Genomic DNA, 20644 nt, shown 5'->3' with positions numbered 1-20644 from the left:
GTCAGTATTTAATAAGGGACAGTTGTTAAGGTGATCTCTGGGGTCCAGAAGTTAACCAACTCCAGAGACTGTAAGTTGAAGTCCGTTCCAACTCTAAAATTATGTCCAGGTCTTTTGCTGCATATACTCTAAGTGGGGGTGCCAAAAAGAGACAGCCTTGCCCTAACATTGTGGTTGGTAAAGGGACAGGAGGATACACATGGATTTCAAAATTACACGCTAGATTTAGAAACAGGAAGGAAAGAGGACAGGGTCCAGGCACTTCCATGGTGAGTCGTGTACTGACGGATTAAATATAGGCCCCCTCTGGGTTGTAAAGTCCATGAGGGCAGGAGCTCCAACGCGGGCTTTCACCGCAGACCTTGGCCCACAACAGGAGCTCATGGGGCCAAGGACCGCTCGTCCCAGGACCGGGTGGAGGTGACGGGGTGCAGCAGGAAGAGTCACGTGACTCGAGGTCCCCTGCAAAACCGCCCCAACCAGCCCGGCGCTGCAGCGCCAGGCCCGGCCCACGGGCCTCACCAATCCGCGAAGGAAGCCAAATTTTGGCTAGCCCGGGCGAGAGGCGTGCTCCGCGGCGGCAGCGTCTCGCCCAACCCGGCCCATTTCCCTGCAAGCCTCAGGCGCCCGCCCCGCCCACCCGGCCGAGACAAAATGGTCCAGATTGCGCGGGGGGAGGCGCAGACGGGCACGGAGGGGGCAAGGGCGCATGCGCACCGACGCAGCGCGGCGGCCGCTCGCGGAGATTGGGGCGGGGCTTCAGGCCGCGGAGCGAGGTGGAGGCGAGAAGGCGCCGCCGCGCGTGCGCGCGGTAGCCTCCCCGGCCCGACCCACGCGGCGCGGCGTGGTGACGCCCGTGCGGCCCGAGGAAGGGGTGGGGCCGGGCCGGGGCGGGCCTCCGCGCTCCTCCGCCCCCTCTCCATCCCGTCTCGCCCTCCCCCTGCCTCCCCCACACTGGGCCCCGTCAGCCCGAGGGTTCCTTCGTCGCTCGGCTCCGCGGCGGCCCGGCCCGGCCCGGCCCGCGGGCAGATGCCCCGAGCTGCCGCTGCCGACGCCGCCGACTCGGCCGGTGGCGGTGAAGGAGGCGGGCGTCCGGCCCCGGGCGGCGGAGTGTGACGGACCGGGCCGGGGGCCGCCGGGCGGCGCGGCGGCGGCGGCGGCTCGGCGCGGACCATGTATTTCCTGAGCGGCTGGCCCAAGAGGCTGCTGTGCCCTCTGGGGAGCCCGGCCGAGGCGCCCGTCCACGTCCAGTCCGACCCCCAGAGGACTTTCTTCGCCGTGCTGGCCCCGGTCCGCCTCAGCATCTGGTACAGCCGAGTGAGTAGAGCCGCCCGCCGCCGCCCGCCGCTCCCTCCCCGGCGCCTGGGCACGGTCCCGCCCTCAACTTCCACCGGGAGTCCCGCGGCGGCGCGCGGCCGACCCTCCACCCTCCACCCTCCACCCTCCGTGCGCCTCCCCGCGTCCGAGCGGCGGCCGCGCACCGCGGACCCCGCGCGCCCTCGGCCGAGCCCGGCCTGGCCCTCCTCTCCCTTCCCCCATCTCCCCGTCCGCCCCCCCCCCCCCCCCGCCCCGGGGGCAAATCTGTTTAAACTTTCCACAAATAGAAATCTGGCCGCCGTGCATTCCCAGGCGGCCCCGGCGGGCTTTCGAGGCCCGGGTTCTGCAGCCGGGCCGGACCTCACAGGCCCGCGAGAACTTCGTTGCGGCCGCTGCAGCCCACGAGGGCTCGCCAGTTCCCGCGGGAGGGCCGCTGGCCCTGCTGCCCGCCGCACCCCCGGCACCCCCTGCCCACACCCGGGCTCGCCCCCGTCCTGCGGGCTTGGGTCGTGGGGGGGGCGGGGGCTTCGCGGCGGCGGACGTGGGGCTCACATCTGCCCGCGCCGCTCCCGGCTATTTAACACCTGGAAATAATAAGGTTTGGGGAAAAGCCTGAAACTTGAGTTCTGTGTTTGCTTTCTGCCGAGTCCTGGTGTTTTTTTTTTTTTTTTTTTTTTATTCGTTTATCTAATTACTGAGTACATAAGAGGGGGGGAAAAAACTTCAAAAATAAGAGGTGGGTAGGATTCTCCCCATTTTCCGCGAACGCCGCTCTAGGTCAGTCTATAAAAGCGACAGGATTAAGAAAAAAAATAGAACATTTTTTTTTTCTTAATTTTTCCTACCCCCAAGGAAGGCAGTACCAATCGACGTCAGAGTGAAGTTTTCCTCTTATTATAGCTGCCTTGTCCGCGTGGAAATAGGTTGTGACCTTGGCTTCGTCGCATCCCTGTGGCACACCGGCTTTACTCGCTAGAGTTAAATTAGTGAAAACCCTTCATTGTCTGTAGCTGACCAGTGATCGTTTATATGAAGTTCTTGACTGTTCTCATAGCCCTGGTAGAAGTGGTGATGGAATTTAGGTATTTGTGGCATCTTTTTTATGTGACTGTCCTAGCTAGGCTGTAAATTAAGAGTGTTTGCCATTAAACTTGGGCCGAATTTAATTTTTAGACCCATTATCAGAGCAAAAGGTCGTTATGTAACCAGCAGTGTGACTGTTCAGTCTCGTGCTTGATATCATTTTTGAAAAATGTACATTGTACATCGTTTAGTCTTTAAATGAGATACTAATTCATTTACAATGTGGAGCCCCTAGAATAATTATTTGCTTGCGTGTATATAACGATTATCTTTAAAGTACATGCAGAAAAAATAATTAGACCTTGAATGTTAAATTGTCTTCTGAGTTTAGTATGAATTTCACTCTAACAGCCTACAGTTTATCCCTAAAAAGGTAGACCTAATTTAAGTTTTGGCAGAGCTAAACTTAATATGAGGGACGACTAGACCAGCAGCCTGTAGATTACTTTATTGCTGTATAAAAGAAAGAAAAATATGCCTCAACTTTGGGAATATTCTATTAATGATACCTGTTTTTTGCTTTAAAAGTTAGATACGATGTAAATTAGTCATGGAATTTAAAACAACTCCTACTCCTTCCTTTATTTGTTTTTTTTTAAGATTTTATTTATTCATGAGAGACAGAGACAGAGAGAGAGAGAGAGGCAGAGACACAGACAGAGGGAGAAGCAGGCTCCATGCTGGGAGCCCAATGTGGGATTCGATCCCAGGTCTCCAGGATCACGCCCTGGGCCAAAGGCGATGCTAAACCAATGAGCCACCCAGTCTGCCCAATACTCCTTCCTTTAAATTTCCATCGAACACGTAGATAGATACCTGCTTTCTATAGAAGTCCTGGGGTCCCTATGGTTGAGATCCAATATGCACAGTTAGGTCTGAGGACGCAGGAATCAGAGGTGTGAGGTGAAATGGAATGCAGGAATACCTTAGAGGAGGTTGCGAGTTACCGAGTTACCGTGGGCTTTATTGATGGTTAACCTTGATCTCTGGCATCACCGTCATCACTTTAAAAATCACATATTGGATCAGATGATTTTAAGGTCTGTGATTATATAGCTGGGATACTGGGGAACAGGTGCCATACTCCAGCTCCATCTCCTCTTCTTGGAATATGTCTTTTTTCATTGTCTGAAAAAAATTTTTTTTTTAAATTTCTAAACTTACCGAAACTATGTAAGTTAAAATCAGTCTAGGTTAACAACTTTTTTTTTTTTTTTTAAAGATTTTATTTATTTATTCATGAGAAACAGAGAGAGGCAGAGACAGGGGAGAAGCAGACTTCTCGAAGGGATCCTGATTCTGGACTCCATGCCAGGACCCTGGGATCACGCCCTGAACCAAAGGCAGATGCTCAACCACTGAGCCAGCCAGGTGTCCCAACAAACTTCTTTTATTTATTTATTTTTATTTTTATTTTTTTTAAAAAGATTTTTAAAATTTATTTATTCATGAGAGACACAGAGAGAGAGAGAGAGGCAGAGACACAGGCAGAGGGAGAAGCAGCCTCCATGCCGGGAGCCCGACGTGGGATTCGATCCCGGGTCTCCAGGATCACACCCTGGGCCAAAGGCAGGTGCTCAACCGCTGAGCCACCAGGGATACCCAACAAACTTCTTTTATTTTATTTTAAAGATTTTATTTATTTATTCGTGAGAGAGAAAGAGAGCGAGAGGGAGAGACACAGGCAGAGGGAGAAGCAGGCTCCATGCAGAGAGCCCGATGTGGGACCCGATCCTGGGACCCCAGGATCAGGCCCTGGGCTGAAGGCGATGCCAAACCGCTGAGCCACCTGGGTTGTCCCAACAAACTTCTTTTATTTATTTATTTATTTTTTAACAAACTTCTTTTAAAAGTGAAAACACCTGTAGCAAAATTGAGGCGCTATCAGTTACTACTGCCCAGTTTAAAGTGAATTGGTTTAATACGTTCACATGAGAACACGAATGCCTTGCTATTGAAGAAATATTGTACATACAAGTAATTTTATAGAATAAAGTGAACATTGAAGATCTAAAGGGTTTTATGGAGTTGAGGTCTTAAAAGCTGCTTGAGGGCATTTGAAGGTAAGGAGAGACTGGGCACAAAGAGGTGAGGATATAGCATGTTTTGCTTCTTTGAAATTCTGTTGGGTCTCTTGTAGTAAGGTAGTCACTTAGGAGGGATGAATTTTTTAAAAAGAAAACTACCTTGTGGAAGAGATGTGCATTTTATAGCCTAAGCTGGTTTTTTGTTGTTGTTGTTTTGTTTTGTTTTTGTTTTTAATGTCCAAAAGAATTGCTATGTTTAAAATGTTGGTTAGTCATGAGACTATGCAAACATTAAAATCTCTAATAACAGCTTGTGTACATTTTATGGGTCTTCTAGTGAACTTTCTTGTATCTCTTACAAGTTGCTACTAGTGTTCTAGATTCATACTTCTTTAAAATTCTTTCCTAATTCCTAAATTGAGAAATGTAGTGCTATTTAGAGATGAGTTTTTTTTTTTTTTTTTAAAGATTTTATTTATTCAGTAGAACCACAGAGAGAGAGGCAGAGACACAGGCAGAGGGAGAAGCAGACTCCATGCAGGGAGCCCGACGTGGGATTCCATCCTGGGACTCCAGGATCATGCCCTGGGCTGAAGGCAGTGCTAAACTGCTGAGCTACTTGGGCTGCCCTAGAGAGGAGTTTTTTGAGAGCATACATGCACAGGTAAAAGTGTGGGGAGGGGCAGAAGGATAGGGAGAGAGAATCCCAAGCAGACTCCCTGCTCTGGTGCATGAAAACAGCATGGGGCTCAGTTCCAGGATCCCGAGACCATGACCTGAGCTGAAATCAAAAGTCTGATCCTTAACTGGCTGCGCCATCCACGTGCCCCCTAGATATGTTTACAAACAAAAAATTTTCTACAGATACTCACTTTGCTTTTTTATTTCAATTTTAGTGTGAAGGTATAACTTGCTTTCAGTGTTGATGTTAATTTGTTTTCTCTACTTTGTGATTCTACTTAGAAGTTCTAAGTCTGCTCACAGGCTTACAACAGGGATCATCCATGTATTTTAGAACCCAAAAAAGGGTGCTCAAAAAATGGTTTAGCACATATATGTTAGGTTGGGTTGGTAGCGGTATGACTTAATCAGTGGAGCAGCTGACAATGTATTTCTGTTAAGGGTATTGTAAAAGAACTGGCTTCAGCTTTGGGATTGAAGTTGCTTTTAAAATCATGTTATGCTTTATGACTGGCCCATTTTTGGGTGTTGTGGAGGCTGTGTTTTGTACTGTACTAGAGAACCTAGAATTATTTTTCTAATATATTGCTGGACTATGAATACAAAAGTCCACAAATGTGAACCACAAAGTGATACCTGAATGCTGTAATTCTAAATTAGTCTTATTTTAATTTTAATTTCCAGGTCATTATTTAATATATGTAAATTACCTTTAGAAGTATTTTTTTAAAGATTTTATTGATTTATTTGAGAGTGACCTTGAGCGGGAGAGGGAGAAACAGACTCTCTGCTGAGCAGGGGACCCCATCCCAGGATCATGACCTGAGCCAAAGGCAGATGCTTAACCAACTAAGCCACTCAGGTACTCCCCCCCCCCCCTCCCCCCCCCCCCCCCCCCCCCCCCGGCGGAAGTATTTTTGAACACCTTCTGTCAAAGGTAGCATAAATAGGCAATATATAAAAGAGATGTAGGGGCATGTTATATGTAACAAAACACTCTATCCAAAGATGTTAGTGTATTAATATAATAAATGAAAATTTTGTGAGTTAACCACTGTGAAGGTTGCTAATAAAAAGCTGAAATAAGCAAATAATTACTGGACTTAGGAATTATGTGTCTTTTTTTTTTTTTTTAAAGATTTTATTTATTTATTTATTCATGAGAAACACACACACACACACACACACAGAGAGAGAGAGAGAGAGAGAGAGAGAGAGAGAGAGGCAGAGACACACAGGCAGAGGGAGAAGCAGGCTCCATGCAGGGAGGCCGATGTGGGACTTGATCCCGGGACTCCAGGATCACGCCCTGGGCCAAAGGCGAGTGCTAAACCCCTGAGCCACCCAGGGATCCCCGAATTATGTGTCTTTGAGTAACCCTGACTAGAAACTTATGTTTGTGTTGGTATATGCTAATAATAGAGAACAATGAGATAGATGTTCAAAGAAGCCACATTGTGGGATTAGGTCTATAGTTAACTGTGGACCTCAGAAAGGACATTCAGTTTGTACCTACATTTTCCCACTCTCCCATTTCATACCTTCTTGACTCTGTTCTATTGCTGGCTGCCGCCAGAGAGCCATCCTTGTAAACTCACTGCTTAGAACTCTTTTAGAGTTCACTGTTCGTTAAAGAATGAAGTTCAAACTCCTTAGTTTGATATCAGAGAGTCTGCCCTCTTGGAATGATCATTTGCCTCATCTCTGCTTATCAGAATATTATCCATCCTTTAGTTTCTGTTGAAATCCTACTTTCTCTATGAGTCATTCTTTATTTACTATTACCAGAAAAGTTAATTTTTTTTGATGAACTAATGTTTGTATGAATAAGTTTTACACAGATGATTTATTTCTCTAATTAGATTATAAATTTCCTGAGGTCAGAAATGATCTTCTTTTATACTATCCATAATGCCTTGTACAAAAAAGCATATGCTTAGTAAGTATTTTTAAAATAATGAATTTAGGGTATCCTATGCACAGAAATTTTTAAAGGTTAAATAAATGGGAGGTTTTCAAATGTTGAGATGTAATAAAAAAAATGGTAGTACTAAATTACAAGTTAAATTCAGAAAAATTATTTTAGAGAGAATTATTTAAGTGAAAGTGAATGAAATACTTTTTAAAATTACACACAGTCCAATTATATTAGAAAAGAGTAGTATGTGTTATTCACAGTAGCCAAGATACGGAAACAACATAAGTGTCAGTGGATGAATGGATAAACATGGTGTATATATGGACAATGGAATATTATTCAGCCATGAGAAAAAAGGATAGCTTTCCATTTGCAGCATCGTGGATGGAACTTGAGGGCATTATGCTGAGTAAAATAAGTTAGACAAAGACAAGCACTGTATCATGGCACTTATTTGTGGAATCTAAAAAAACCAAGCGCAGAGACAGACTTGAATAGTGCTTACCAGAGGGAGGCTAGGAGTGTGGCAAAAAAAAAAAAAAAGAGTTGTTCAATGAGTACAAACTTCAGGTGTACAGTGAATCAGTTCTGGGGATTTAATGTACAGCATAATGAGAATAGTTCATAATACTGTTTTATATACCCGAAAGTTGCCAAAATAGTAGATATTCAATGTTCTCACTATGGTAATGATGAATATGTGATGCAGGTGATAGCTAGCACTGGTGGGCAGTCATTTTGCAAGATATAAGTACATCAAACAGTGCGTTGTACATCTTAAACATGCAGTGTTGTATGTCAGTTATAATTCAATAAAGCTAGGGGAAAAAAAGAAGTGGTATGTGGCTGAGGGTCCTCTGTAGTTTACCAAAACTTAAACTATTGTGCAGTTATAACCACCAGTTAAACTCCTGGTTCCCAGTCTGAGTTTATATTGAAGTGATCTGTGAAAAGGGTGGTCACACAAAAAAGCAGCATATAAATATTTAAATAAAGACATTTCACCCATCTTTTTTTTTTTCATTTTTTTTAAAATTTTTATTTATTTATGATAGTCACACACAGAGAGAGAGAGAGAGAGAGGCAGAGACACAGGCAGAGGGAGAAGCAGGCTCCATGCACCGGGAGCCTGACGTGGGACTCGATCCCGGGTCTCCAGGATCGCGCCCTGGGCCAAAGGCAGGCGCTAAACCGCTGCGCCACCCAGGGATCCCATTTTACCCATCTTTAGGTGCTTGTGAATCATTGATGAGATCAATATTACACATTCATTCTGAGGTTATTGTCGACTAGGTGCTTTACATCATCGAAGCAGTGTTTCTTGAATTTTGGTCCTTCACATGCCTCATTCATGAATTTTGCCCTATCCTTATAGTACTTTTCCAATCTAATTTTCAAACTTGAAATTATCTTTCAAAATACTTTATATCTTTACAGTAAATGGAACGCTAGCACCACTTGGATGATAACAGGGTTACTGTATGAGGGAATACAATGAAAACAATGTTATGAAAGTCTAGATTCCTACCAGAGGCTCTTACCCTTTTCTTAAAAGTATCTGTTAGCAGATAGACGAGCGGTATTAAGAGGTAAACTAGCACCTCTCAGAGATTTACCCTTTACCTAAATCAAATTTGAAGAATTGGAAAAATTATTTTCTTACTGTATGATGAAATAGTACAGTGATTGTCACTTAAAAGGGTGGTAAAGGAAATACTGTGTTAAAATGTACTTATGGCTAAATATGCAATTTATCAAGTTAGAATACATTTACAATTTAAAAGTATTTAAAAATAGTCTAGAACTCAAACTTGCCACAAACTGAGAGTTAACTTAATTAAAAGTATTTTATTGACTATCAACCATCAGTTGGTTAGAATCAAGGTATCTTGCCTTTAAGTTCATTATAATTGCTTTGAGTTCTTATCGTAAACCTGTCTTCCCAAGTGATTTGCCTTAGGTCCATAATCATACATAAATTTACATATGAGATTTTGAATAGTAGAATTTGCTGTGGTGTAATTTTCTAACAGCTTTATTGTGTTGTATAAATATATTGTAAATGTACTCTGATATTTAGTAAATTTATGGAGTTGTGCAACCATCATCACACTCTAGTATTAGGACATTTATAGCAACCCAGAAAGTGTCATGCCTATTTGCATTTAACTTCTGCTCCCCCTCCAGCCCCAGGAAACCATTGGTGTTTTTGTTCTTTTAGATTTGGCTTTTCTGGAAATGTCCTATAAAGGTAATCATATATCATGTAGTCTCTTGTGTCTGGCTTTTATTTAGCATAAATGTTTTTGTGGTACTACTTTTCATAGCCAAATATTTCATTGTGTGTGGCTCCACCACATTTTGAAAATCCATTTACCAGTTGGTGGATATTTGATTGTTTCTTTTTTGGGCTCATTATGGGTAAGGCTGTTATACACTACACAACTGTATATATGTCTTTGCAAGGATGTGTGTTATTTCTTGTGGGGAGATACCGAGGAACGGAACTTTTGGATCATATAGTGAGTTGATGTTTTAGCTTTTCGGAAACTGCCAAACTATTGTATGGTAGTGATAAGCATTTTATAGCCCTACTAGCAAAGTATGAAGGTTTCTGTTTCTCCACATCCTTCTCAACACTTGCTATTGTCTTTTGTATTAGAATCGTTTTAGTGGGTTTGTAGTGGTACCTCATCGTGACTTTAATTTGTACTTTCCTAATGACTGAGAATGTTTGGCATCTTTTCATAAGCTTTTTAGCTATTTGTATACCTTATTTGATGAAATATCTGTTTAGGTACTTCCCTTGCCCCCTTTTTTAATTGGAATGTTTTTGCCTTAGTGAGTTGTAAGGGTTCTGGATTTTCAGGTTCTTGGTGTCTTTTGGAGAGTAAAAGCTTAACTTTCATTAAGTCTAGTTTTTTTTTTCTTTTATGGATTATGCTTTTTGTATGCTAAAAAACTTTTGGCCAGTCCAAAGTCATAGCATCTTCTGTTTTCTTTTTAAAAGTTTTAAAATCCAAGCTTTTTTTTTTTTTTTAATCCAAGCTTTTATACATAGGTCTGTCATCCATTGTGAGTTGATATTTTGTTTGTAAAGATCTAAGTTCAGTTTTTTTTTTTTTTTTTAACATAGATCCTGTTGTCTTAGCACAATTAGTTGGAAAGACTCTTCAGTATTGATTTGCATTGACATCTTTGTCAGACATCAGTTGACTAATATTAAGGGGTTATTTCTGAATTTTCTATTCTGTTTTATTCAACAGTATGTTATGCAAGCATCACACTGTAGCAAGTTTAGAAATTGGATGGTAAAAGTCCTACTTTGTTTTCAAAATTATTTTGACTATTCTAGATCCTTTGCATTTCTGTATAAATTTTAGGATTATCTTGTCGATTTCTACCAAAAAATCCACAAACCCCAAAATAAAAAATCAAGGATGTTCAGGGGCTTGCACCAAATCTATAGATGAATAGAGAGAATTGGTATCTTAATGGTATAGACTATTCTAGTTCATGAACATGCTATGCAGTATCTTTCCATTTATTTAGATTTAAAAATTTTTCTCTTAGTATTTTGTAGTTTTCAGCATAATTTCTAAGTAATTTTATTTATCTTTTATGATGCTCTCATGGATATAATTATTAATTTCATTTTCAGATTGTTATAAGTATATAGATGCAAAATTGATATTTGTATATTGATGTTTTGCAACCTTGTCAAAACATTTATTTTCATAGGCTTTTTTAAAGATTTATTTTAAAAAGCTATTTTTTAAAAAAGATTTTGTTTATTCATGAGTGACAGAGAGAGAGAGAGAGAGAGAGAGGCAGAGACACAGGCCAAGGAGAGAGAGAGAGAGAGGGAGAGAGGCAGAGACGCAGGCCAAGGGAGAAGCAGGCTCCATGCAGGGAGCCTGATGTGGGACTCGATTCCAGGTCTCACACCCTGGGTTGAAGGCGGTGCTAAACCACTGAGCCACCCGGGCTGCCCTTAAGATTTATTTTAGACAGAGAATGAGAGTTTGAACTTGCAACTGGAGAAAAGGGCAGAGGGGGAGGGAAAGAGAATCTCAGACTCTGTGCTGAGCACGGAGCCCTATATGGGGCTGATTACACAACCCTGAGATCATGGTCTGAGCCAAAACCAAGAGTTGAATGCTCAACTGAGCCACCCGGATGTCCCTCATAGTTTTTTATAGTTAGAACTAATAAATTTAGCAGAATTGCAAGGCACAAAATCAACATGCAGAAATCAGTTGCATATCTTATGCAGTAACAGTGCCCATCCAAAAATGAAGTTAAGATTTTATTTACAATAGCATCAAAAATAATTAAAAATTTAGGATTAAATAAGGAGATGAAAGACATATGCTGAAAACTATAAAACTGTTGCTGAAAGGAATTAGGGATATAAATAAATGGAAAGATATCTCATATTCACAAATTTTATTATTTTTTTTATATTCACAGATTATTAAGATGACATTACTACCCAGAGCAATTAACAGATTCAATATGGTTTCCAATGGCTTTTTTTTTTTTTGTAGAAATATAAAAATCCATTCTAAAATTAATATGGAATCTCAAGTGATTCCTCTCATCCGTTTAGGTAAAATTTTAGCAATTTTATAGATCTTTTCAGTGAATCAACTTTTGGTTTTACTAAGCTGTTCATTTGTGTTTTCTATTTTTTATTTCTGTGTTGATTTTTAAATTATTTTCTTTTTTTTTTTTTAATTTTTATTGATTTATGACAGTCACAGAGAGAGAGAAGCAGAGACATAGGCAGAGGGAGAAGCAGGCTCCATGCACCGGGAGCCCGACGTGGGATTCGATCCCGGGTCTCCAGGATCGTGCCCTGGGCCAAAGGCAGGCGCTAAACCGCTGCGCCACCCAGGGATCCCCTTAAATTATTTTCTTTGGGTTTGGTGTTGTGTATGTTCAGTGGGTTTGGACAAATGTATAATGACATGTATTGGTCATTGTAATATCATGTAGAATGTTTTCCTTGCCCTAGAAATCTCTTATGGTCAGCCTGTTCATCTCCTCCCAGCATTTGATATGCACCAATTTTATTTTCAGCTCAGCTTTTAAAATTTAATCGTGTCTAAAATTTAACCATTTATTTGAATCATTGCATGGGTTATTTACAAATATGTGGTTTAATTTCCAAATATTTGAGGATTTCTCAAATTCTTTGTTATTGATTCCTGAGTTAATTCCATTGTGGTTGGGGACTGTACTTTGAATGATTTTATTCTTTTAAGATTAAGACCTGTTTTATGGATTAGCACATACTTTGTGTCAGAAAATGTTTGATGTGATTTACACGTGTAAGGAATATTGTTGTCGGCCCAGTGTTCTCTAAATGATAGGTTAAAGTTGTTGACATGGTCATTCAGATCTTCTGTATCCTTGTTGATGTTCAGTCTAGCTGTCAGTTATTGAGAGTGGAGATTGAAATCTCCAACACTATTGTTGAATTGTTTTCTCTTTCAGTTCTGTTGGCTTTTGCTTCATATATTTTTGGGCCACGTAGTTAGGTTTGTATACATTTATAATGGTTATATTTGCCTTCTGTATTGACCTTTTTATCATTATTCTCTCTCCACTAATGTTTCTTTTCAAACAGTGTATTTTGTTGTGAATAATATTGCCACTACAGTTCTCTTATGGTTGCCACTTGTGTAACATACCTTTTTTTTCTTTTCTTTTCTTTTCTTTTCTTTTCTTTTCTTTTCTTTTCTTTTCTTTTCTTTTCTTTTCTTTTCTTTCTTTTCTTTTCTTTTCTTTTTTTTTTTTTTTTACCCTTTTACCTTCACAGACAAATTATGTCTTTGAATCTGAAGTATGTCTTGTATGGACAACATATATTGAGATCTTGCTCCCCCCCCCCCCCCCCAATCCAGTCTGATAATCTTTGCCATTTGATGGAGTGTTTAGTCCATTCACATGTAATTACTGATATGGTTGGATTTATATTAGCTGTTTTGATATTTTGTTTTCTATATATCTCATGTCCTTTGTTTATATGGTAATTCTACATTTTTTTGAGAAATTGCTGTACCATTTTTCACAGTGGCTACACCATTTTACATTCCCACTAGCAAAGCAAAAGGGTTCCAGTTTCTCCACATTTTCACCAGCACTTGTTCTTTTCTGTTTTTGTTGTTGTTGTTGTTGTTGATAGCCATCCTGATGGATGCAAAGTGGTATCTTCATTGTGTTTTTGATTTCCATATACGTAATAGCAAGTGATGTTATCATTGCCAAATTAAATGTCTTAAAGTTTTTGTCCTATGTTTCTTTCTAAGAATTTTACAGCTTTACCTCTTATTTTTAGGTCCGTGCTCTATATTTTGAGTTGATTTTTGTGTCAAATTTTATTTTTTCATGTGGGTATCCATTTTTCCCTATGCTTTTTATTGAAAGGGCTGGGCTATTCTTTTCCCCCACTAAATGTTCTTGGTATTCTTATGAAAAATCTTTTAACAATACATACAAGGCTTTATTCGTGAGCTCTCTTGTATTTTGTTGCTCTATATGTCAGTCTTTATTCTTGTATGGTACTGTGTTTTCATTACCATAGTTTTGTAGTAAGTTTTGAATCAAATGTGAGACTTCCAACTTTTTTTCCCCAAGATTGTTTTGACTATTTGAGATCCCTTGAGATTTCACATTAACTTTTAAGATGAATTTTCATCTGGTTCCCCCAAAATGCTGTTGAGATTTTGATAGGTATTACATTGGATCTGTAGATTGTCCTGGGTAGTATTGACATCTCAATATCACTATGAACACAGGTCTTTTTCATATATCTGCATCTTTAATTTATTTCAGCAACATTTTTGTGGTTTTTCAATGTACGAGTGTTTCACTTCACTTCATCCTAAGTTTGCCATATTCTTTTTGATGCTATTCTAAGTGGAATTGTTTTCTTAATTTCATTTTTGGATGTTCATTATTACATAGAAATGCAGATGACTTTGTGTATTGATACTGTATCCTGAAATTGTGCTAAGTTTATCACTTCTAACAGTCATATGTAGAATCTGTAGAATTTTCTACATATAAGATCATGTAATTGAAGAACAGAGATTTTTATTATTCTTCAATTTGGATGCCTTTTATTTCTTTTCTTGTAGTGTCTTTGTCTTTCTTTAGTGTCAGAGTAATGTTGCCTCATAGGTTATTAAGTTTTCTCACCTCAATTTTTTGGAAGAGTTTGAGAGAAGAATTGGTGCTAATTTTCCTTTAAATGTTGATAAAATCCACTAGCCATATGGTCCTGGGCTCTTCTTTTTTAGGAAGTTTTTGATACTGATTCAGGCTTCTTACTAATTACAAGTTTATTCAGATTTGGTTTTCTTTATGATTAAGTCTTGGTTGTGTATTTTTAAGAATTTGTCCATTTCACCTAGGTTATCTAATTTGTTAGCATACAGTTCATAGTAGTGTCTTCTTTCTCATTTCTGAGTTTAGTTATTTAAGTGTGTTTTTTTTTTCCCCTTAGTCTAGCTCAGGTTTCATAATTTTGTTGATCTTTTTGAAGAACCAACTCTTGGTTTCCTTGATTTTTCTCTGTTTTTTCCATTTTTCATTTTATTTCTCTCCTTTAATCTTTATTATTTCTTTCTCTAGCTTTGGGATAAATGTTCTCTTTGTATTCACATAAGATGTGTGAAGTAAGATTGATTTGAGACCTTTTTCTTTCTTAATATAACCATTTACAATAGTACATTTCCCATTTGCACTGACTACTTTTGTTGCATCTCATACATTTTGGTTATGTTGTGTTTTCATTTATCATAAGGTATTTTCTGATTTTCCTTGTGATTTTTTTTCCTTTCCCTCCCATTGGTTGTTTAAGAATGTATTGCTTAATTTCCATAGAATTTGTGATTTTCCAGTCTTCTTTTTGCTGCTGGTCTTTAGTTTGATTCTGTTGTGAGCAGGAAAAATACTTTGATTGCTTCGGTCTTTATAAGTTTATTGAGACTTGTTTTGTGGCCTAATTTATGGTCTGTCTTGGAGAATATTCCATGTGCATTTGACAAAAATGTATATTTTCCTGTTGTTGTGTGGACTGATTTGTATTTCTTTCTTTCTTTCTTTTTTTTTTTTTTTTTCTGATTTGTATTTCTGTTAGATCCAGTTAGTTTGTAGTGTTGTTCAGGCTCTTTCTCTCCTTATTTTTTGATTGTTTTGTTCTCTGTCACCTTCCTTGAGGCATTGTCATGTAATATGTTACATCTTTGTATGTTTACAGCATACATAAATATGGCGTGCTATATAATTGTCCTTGAACAACAGAGGTAAGGGATGCTGACCCCCTGCGCAGTCACAAATCCATATATAACTTTTGATTCCCCCAAAACTTCACTAATAGCTTACTATTGACTGGAAACCTTACTGATATTGGTTGGTTAACACTATTTTGTAGGTTTTATTTTATATTGTAGTCTTAAAATAAGCTAGAGAAACGAAAACATTGAGAAAATTATAAGGAACAAAAGGTGCAATGTTATTGAAAAAAGTCTGCATATAAGTGGACTTTCACAATTCAAACCTGTGTTATTTTAGGTTGAGTTATATTTTTGAAGAATACTGCTTTATAAACCCTGATATTTTTTAGAGAAAGGGAGAAAAGATAATAACATGTATATATTTTTACCTGTTTATGTAGCATTTTTTTTGCTATGTGTTTCTTCCATTTGATTTGAATTACCATTTGTGTCAGTCAGTAGTTTCCCCAGAACCACCACCTAGTTCAATGATTTACTCATAGTACTCAGTGGATAATCCTACTTGTGTCTGTAATTTGTTACAACAAAAGGATACCAAAGCAAATTTGCCAAAGGTAAATCCCATTGGGGGTAATCTCTTGGAACCAGGTGCAAGCTTTCAATAGTGTTTTTCCAGTGCAGTCTTACAAGATGTGTTTATTTCTTCCAGCATTCAATTTCTGTGATAGCATATGTACAGTGACTACCAGGAAAGCTCATTATAGACTCATTCCCCAAGGTTTTTGTTGGGGGCTTTCTACCTAGCCTGAAACCTGAAGGAAAAACCAATGTTTCAGTATAAGCCATGTGTTTTGTATAGTTTAGGCACATTTAGGTATTTGTATCAGTTAAGCAGTGGTGAGACTCCTCCCCAAATCCCGGATGCCAGCCAAGGATCAACCTTACAGGCAAGCCTTTTTTAGTATAGCGGTCTCAGGCTTGTTACTTTTTCTGCATGCATTTTGATGTCTTTTATTTTTATATAGAAAATTTTGTTGTTGTTTTTGTTTTTGTAAGGTAGGTTTGCTCGCAACAAATTTTCAATCTGTCTGGAAATAACTTTGCTTTGCCTGCAGTTTTGAAGGATAATTTTGCTGGATAACAGGGTCTTATGTTTGTTTCAGCATTCAAATATTTCATTTCATTGCTTTCTGATATCCATTGTTTCTGGTGAGAAGTCAGCTGTTAATCATAGTTTTGTCCTTTAGTATGTGATCAGTCATTTTATTTTTGCTCTTCCTACACTTTCTTGTTTGCTTTAAGCAGTTTGTGTGTGGTGTATGTACATAGGTATGTTCATATGTATTTATCCCACTTAGGTTTGGTCAAGCATTATGAATCTGGGGCATAATATCTTTTATCAAACTGGGGCATTCACAGCCATTATTTCTTCAGTTTTTTTTTTTTTTTTCTTAATAGTTCTTTGTTAGGTTTCCTGGAACTTCCCATTATACTGTCTTGCTTCACTTGATGTCTCACAGGCCTCTGATACTTCCTTCACTTCAAAATTTTTTCTGTTTTCTAGATTGGATAATTTTATTGAACTATTTTCATGTTTAAAAAAAATTTTTCTGTCATATCTGCGGTTGAAGATATTTAATGAAGTTTTCAATTATTATACTTCTAAATTCTAGAACTTCTAGAATTGGTTTTTATTGCTTTTTATTGAGATTCCCCACTTGATGAGGTATTATATTTTTCTTTATTTCTTTAGTACATTTATCATGAGTTTTGTGAATATTTTGTCTGCTATTCTAGGTCCACTCGGAGATAGTTTGTTTTTCCACCAGTCTGGGTCACACTTTTCCAGTTTCTTCTTAGGTTTTGTAATTTTTTGCTTCCTATTGGACATCTTAGATAATTTATGTTTCCTGAGAGTCGTTATTGCTGATTTTGTGGTTTAGTATTGTTTTTTAGTAATTTGTCTGACTTATTCTGTAAAATTTATCCCCTCTGCACTGTGCAACCACTGACTGACTTCTCTGCTTTATTTTTTCTTATTTTTATTTTTATTCTGGCTTTCTAGGGATCGGCTTTATGTTTGCATAAAACATTTTGAGCTAGGAAGGCATATGTTCTTTGTCGATTGATCTCTATGCACATTGGGAAGTGCTTGCAAGGTTCAGGACATTTTTTGTGTCTGTTCCAGCTTTTACTACCTGCTGTGCCCTTCTGTGACTTCCTTGGGAACAGCCTCTTAGTGAGCCATGATGTGCAGGAAGCTTGGCCTTTCTTTGCTCTTCTCTGTGCATTTACACAGCCTCTCTGTTAGGGATGAGTGTAGAGCTTGAGTCCTTCAGAGTTTTTCCTCTTCATAAATAAGGAAAACTGTCTTACAATGAGCCAAGGGTATGTGGTGGGCTTTTCTGTTCCCTCTCTGGTTTTCTCATTTCCAGGATTTCCCTGTTAAGTTTCTAGCAGGCCAAAGGATGTGCTGCTTGCCCAAAGCAAGTTTGCAACCTCTGGCTAGCAGCACTGTCAGCTTTCCAAGGAATTTGCTGTTTCTACTGGGTGTTGGCCCTGTACTCCATGTAATGGCAGCCCACCTCTAGCAGCAGAGTTGCTTTTTCGCTGACAGCCCCATTCTGGTGCCACTCCTGCCTACCAGTAAAGCTTTGGGGGAGAGAATGGAACAGTCCTGGAAAGAACATCATCCATTCCCATTGTTCTTACCTGAAGTTCAGTTTTCATGAATAAATGTTTCTTAATTTTTTATTTGCCTTTCCCACATATTTGAAGTGGTTCATTTGACAGTTGTATTTTGGGGTGCTTTGCCATCATCTTCACTCTGCCATTGTTGGAAGTCCTTGTGTTTAAACTTTTGCTAGGCAATTTTGTTTTCTTGTCTTAATGGGGTAAAACTGATCAAATAGCCAGTGTCATAATTTTCAGTCATATACTTAGAAAAAGTAATTCCTTAGGCTTTTTTTCCCCGCAAGCAGATATAATTGATGTAATTGTGTTGTCTTGTTGTTTGGGAGACTGAGCTGTTTGGTTTCGGGGTGTGTGTGTGTGTGTGTATGTGTGTGCACGCGTGCCCGCACTTGTGAATGTACATACATGCACCCACACAGGGAAGGTGGTAAGGAGAGAATATATTCAGGTCTGGTTATTTACAGTACCGTATTCAGGTCTTTTTTATCTGCCATTGCTATGATTGTCAGTATTTCATTTAAGATCTAGATCCATTACCATCACCTCTGCTGCCATCATCAGTGTTTTTGAAGCACAAAGGTGATAAAAATTTTTGGTTATTCTATTTCAGTCTCAGTCATATGAAATATAAATCCCATTGACCTTAAACTAAAAGAATAGACTAGCAAGTATTGAGTATATATATTGTATGTCAGTCTTTTTTATATGTCTTATGTCTTGTAGTTCTTACAGTAATTTTGGGAGATTGGTCTTAATTCTGTTTTCCAAATAGAAAAAGTGAGGCCCAAGTAAAGTAATTTGGTGACCTAAGGGAAGTTATATAATAAGCGGCAGAACTGAGGTTCCAAACGCACACTTAATGCCAAAGCTTATCGTGTGGAGGTTGTTTCTTACTGCTTTTCATATAAAATAGGAGCAGTGAACTTGAAACACACTGTTGGAAAGATATCTCAGTAATAGCTGACTTTAAGAATTTAAACAGTTCTTTTAAGATTTAAAGATTGTTTAGTAAGGCTCACTAAATTCTGAGCACAGTGCCTAGAACTTTTCAGTGTATAGTATGCTGTTTAAATGAAGCAATACTGTGAAGTAGAATGGTTTGCTTTCCATTATGGTCCTTTCCTTTTCATTTGAAATGAAAGGAGGAAACTGAGACAGATGGTTGGTAAGCCTGGGCACTCCCATTCTTCCGTTGAACCACAGGGAAACTGGGGAAACTGAATTCGGAAGATCTGAGGCAGCAAGAAGAAAGGCTTTACTGCATGGATGTACATTTCAAATTAGATTACTGTGTATTTTTAAATGTTTATTATTTTTCTTGAATAGGAGAGTTAGGTAGTCTCCCTAAGTTTACTTTCCCGAGTGGACTCTTGTGTTTTTAAGTTGAACTTGAAAGAAAATTTAGCCAGTTTTTAAAAAATATTTATTTATTCATAAGAGACGGAGAGAGAGAGAGAGAGAGAGAGAGAGAGGCAGAGACATAGGCAGAGGGAGAAGCAGGCTCCTCCCAGGAGCCTGATATGGGACTTGATCCTGGATCCCGGGATCACTGCCTGAGCCGAAGGCAGCCGCCCAACCGCTGAGCCACACAGGCGTCCCAAAATATAGCCAGTTTTTACAAAAAAGTTTCCTGAAGCCTATTATATATTTTCTTAGTTTCTAATTATGTATTTTCTTAGTAAAAGAGAAGATTCTAGGCAATATGGTATATAAGGCTTATTAGAACCTTCATTGTTGATACCATGATATGTCATTGAGGTTTGTTGATCTTCTGACCTATAGTTCACACTTAACTGCATGCTAGGAAATAGAGATAAATTCTAGAGATTGCTTACTTTCAGCTTTGTATTGAATTTGTGTAAGAAATTTCCACTTGTAATTATGTCCAATTGTGTACATATGTTGTACTTAAGTGAAAAGCTTCTATAGAGGGACCAATACTGGTTTCCTTAATTCATGAGATTTAAATATTGTTGACTTACTTAAAAAAAAAAATCAAACACTTTTCTTTATAAAGTTTTATAGGAATCTTAAAACATACTGAATACCTGGGTACTCGCCACATTGAGTCAACAATTGTCAATATTTTGCCTTATTTATTTCCTTGTGTGTGTATATATATGCATGTCTGTATATTTGTGGGAACTATTTGAAAGTTTCAGTATATCAGTCTTAGACACATCACTGGTACTTAAATACTAAATTCTGCTTTTTCTAAAAAATGACATTGATATACATAGCCATGCTATGAAAATTAATTGGCTAATATTTTCTAATATGGAGTTTGATTTGAATTTTCTCCAGTATTCCCCAAATTACTTGTATACCTCTTTTCTTATTTTAAAACAAAGAACTACAGTTGACCCTGGAACAATATGTATTTGAGCTCTGTGGGTCCACTTATTTGCAGTTTTTTTTCCGTAAATACACTGTAGTACCATAAGTATGTATTCCTTATAATTTTACTGATAATCTTTTCTTTAGCTTACTCTATTTGTAAAAATATAGTATATAATACATATGACATATAAAATGCTTGTTAACTATTTACATTATCAATAAGACTTCAATCAACAATAGTCTATTATTAATTAAGTTTTTGGAGAGTCTAAAGTTATACGTGGATCTTCAGCTGTGATTATTGGCACCCTTAACCCTGCTGGTGTTCAGGGGTC

General features: G+C 38.9%; 1 protein-coding gene across 3 annotated transcripts in view; it reads left to right on the top strand.

Annotated features, from left to right (window-relative positions):
* The first annotated feature begins 968 nt into the window (after nt 1-968).
* RIC1 (RIC1 homolog, RAB6A GEF complex partner 1) overlaps nt 969-20644 on the top strand; it is a 138261-nt gene continuing 118585 nt past the window's right edge. For all 3 annotated transcript variants that reach the window (XM_072761416.1, XM_072761420.1, XM_072761412.1), the window contains exon 1: nt 969-1317. In XM_072761416.1, coding sequence (XP_072617517.1) covers nt 1174-1317 — 144 coding nt within the window. In that variant the 5' untranslated portion in view covers nt 969-1173. The remainder of the gene's footprint in view (nt 1318-20644) is intronic.

This window comes from Vulpes vulpes, chromosome 1 (assembly GCF_048418805.1).
Source record: "Vulpes vulpes isolate BD-2025 chromosome 1, VulVul3, whole genome shotgun sequence".
In the NCBI taxonomy this organism is placed as follows: domain Eukaryota; kingdom Metazoa; phylum Chordata; class Mammalia; order Carnivora; family Canidae; genus Vulpes; species Vulpes vulpes.
Note: the sequence above shows the minus strand (reverse complement) of the source record. Positions and strands in the feature narration are given on the sequence as shown.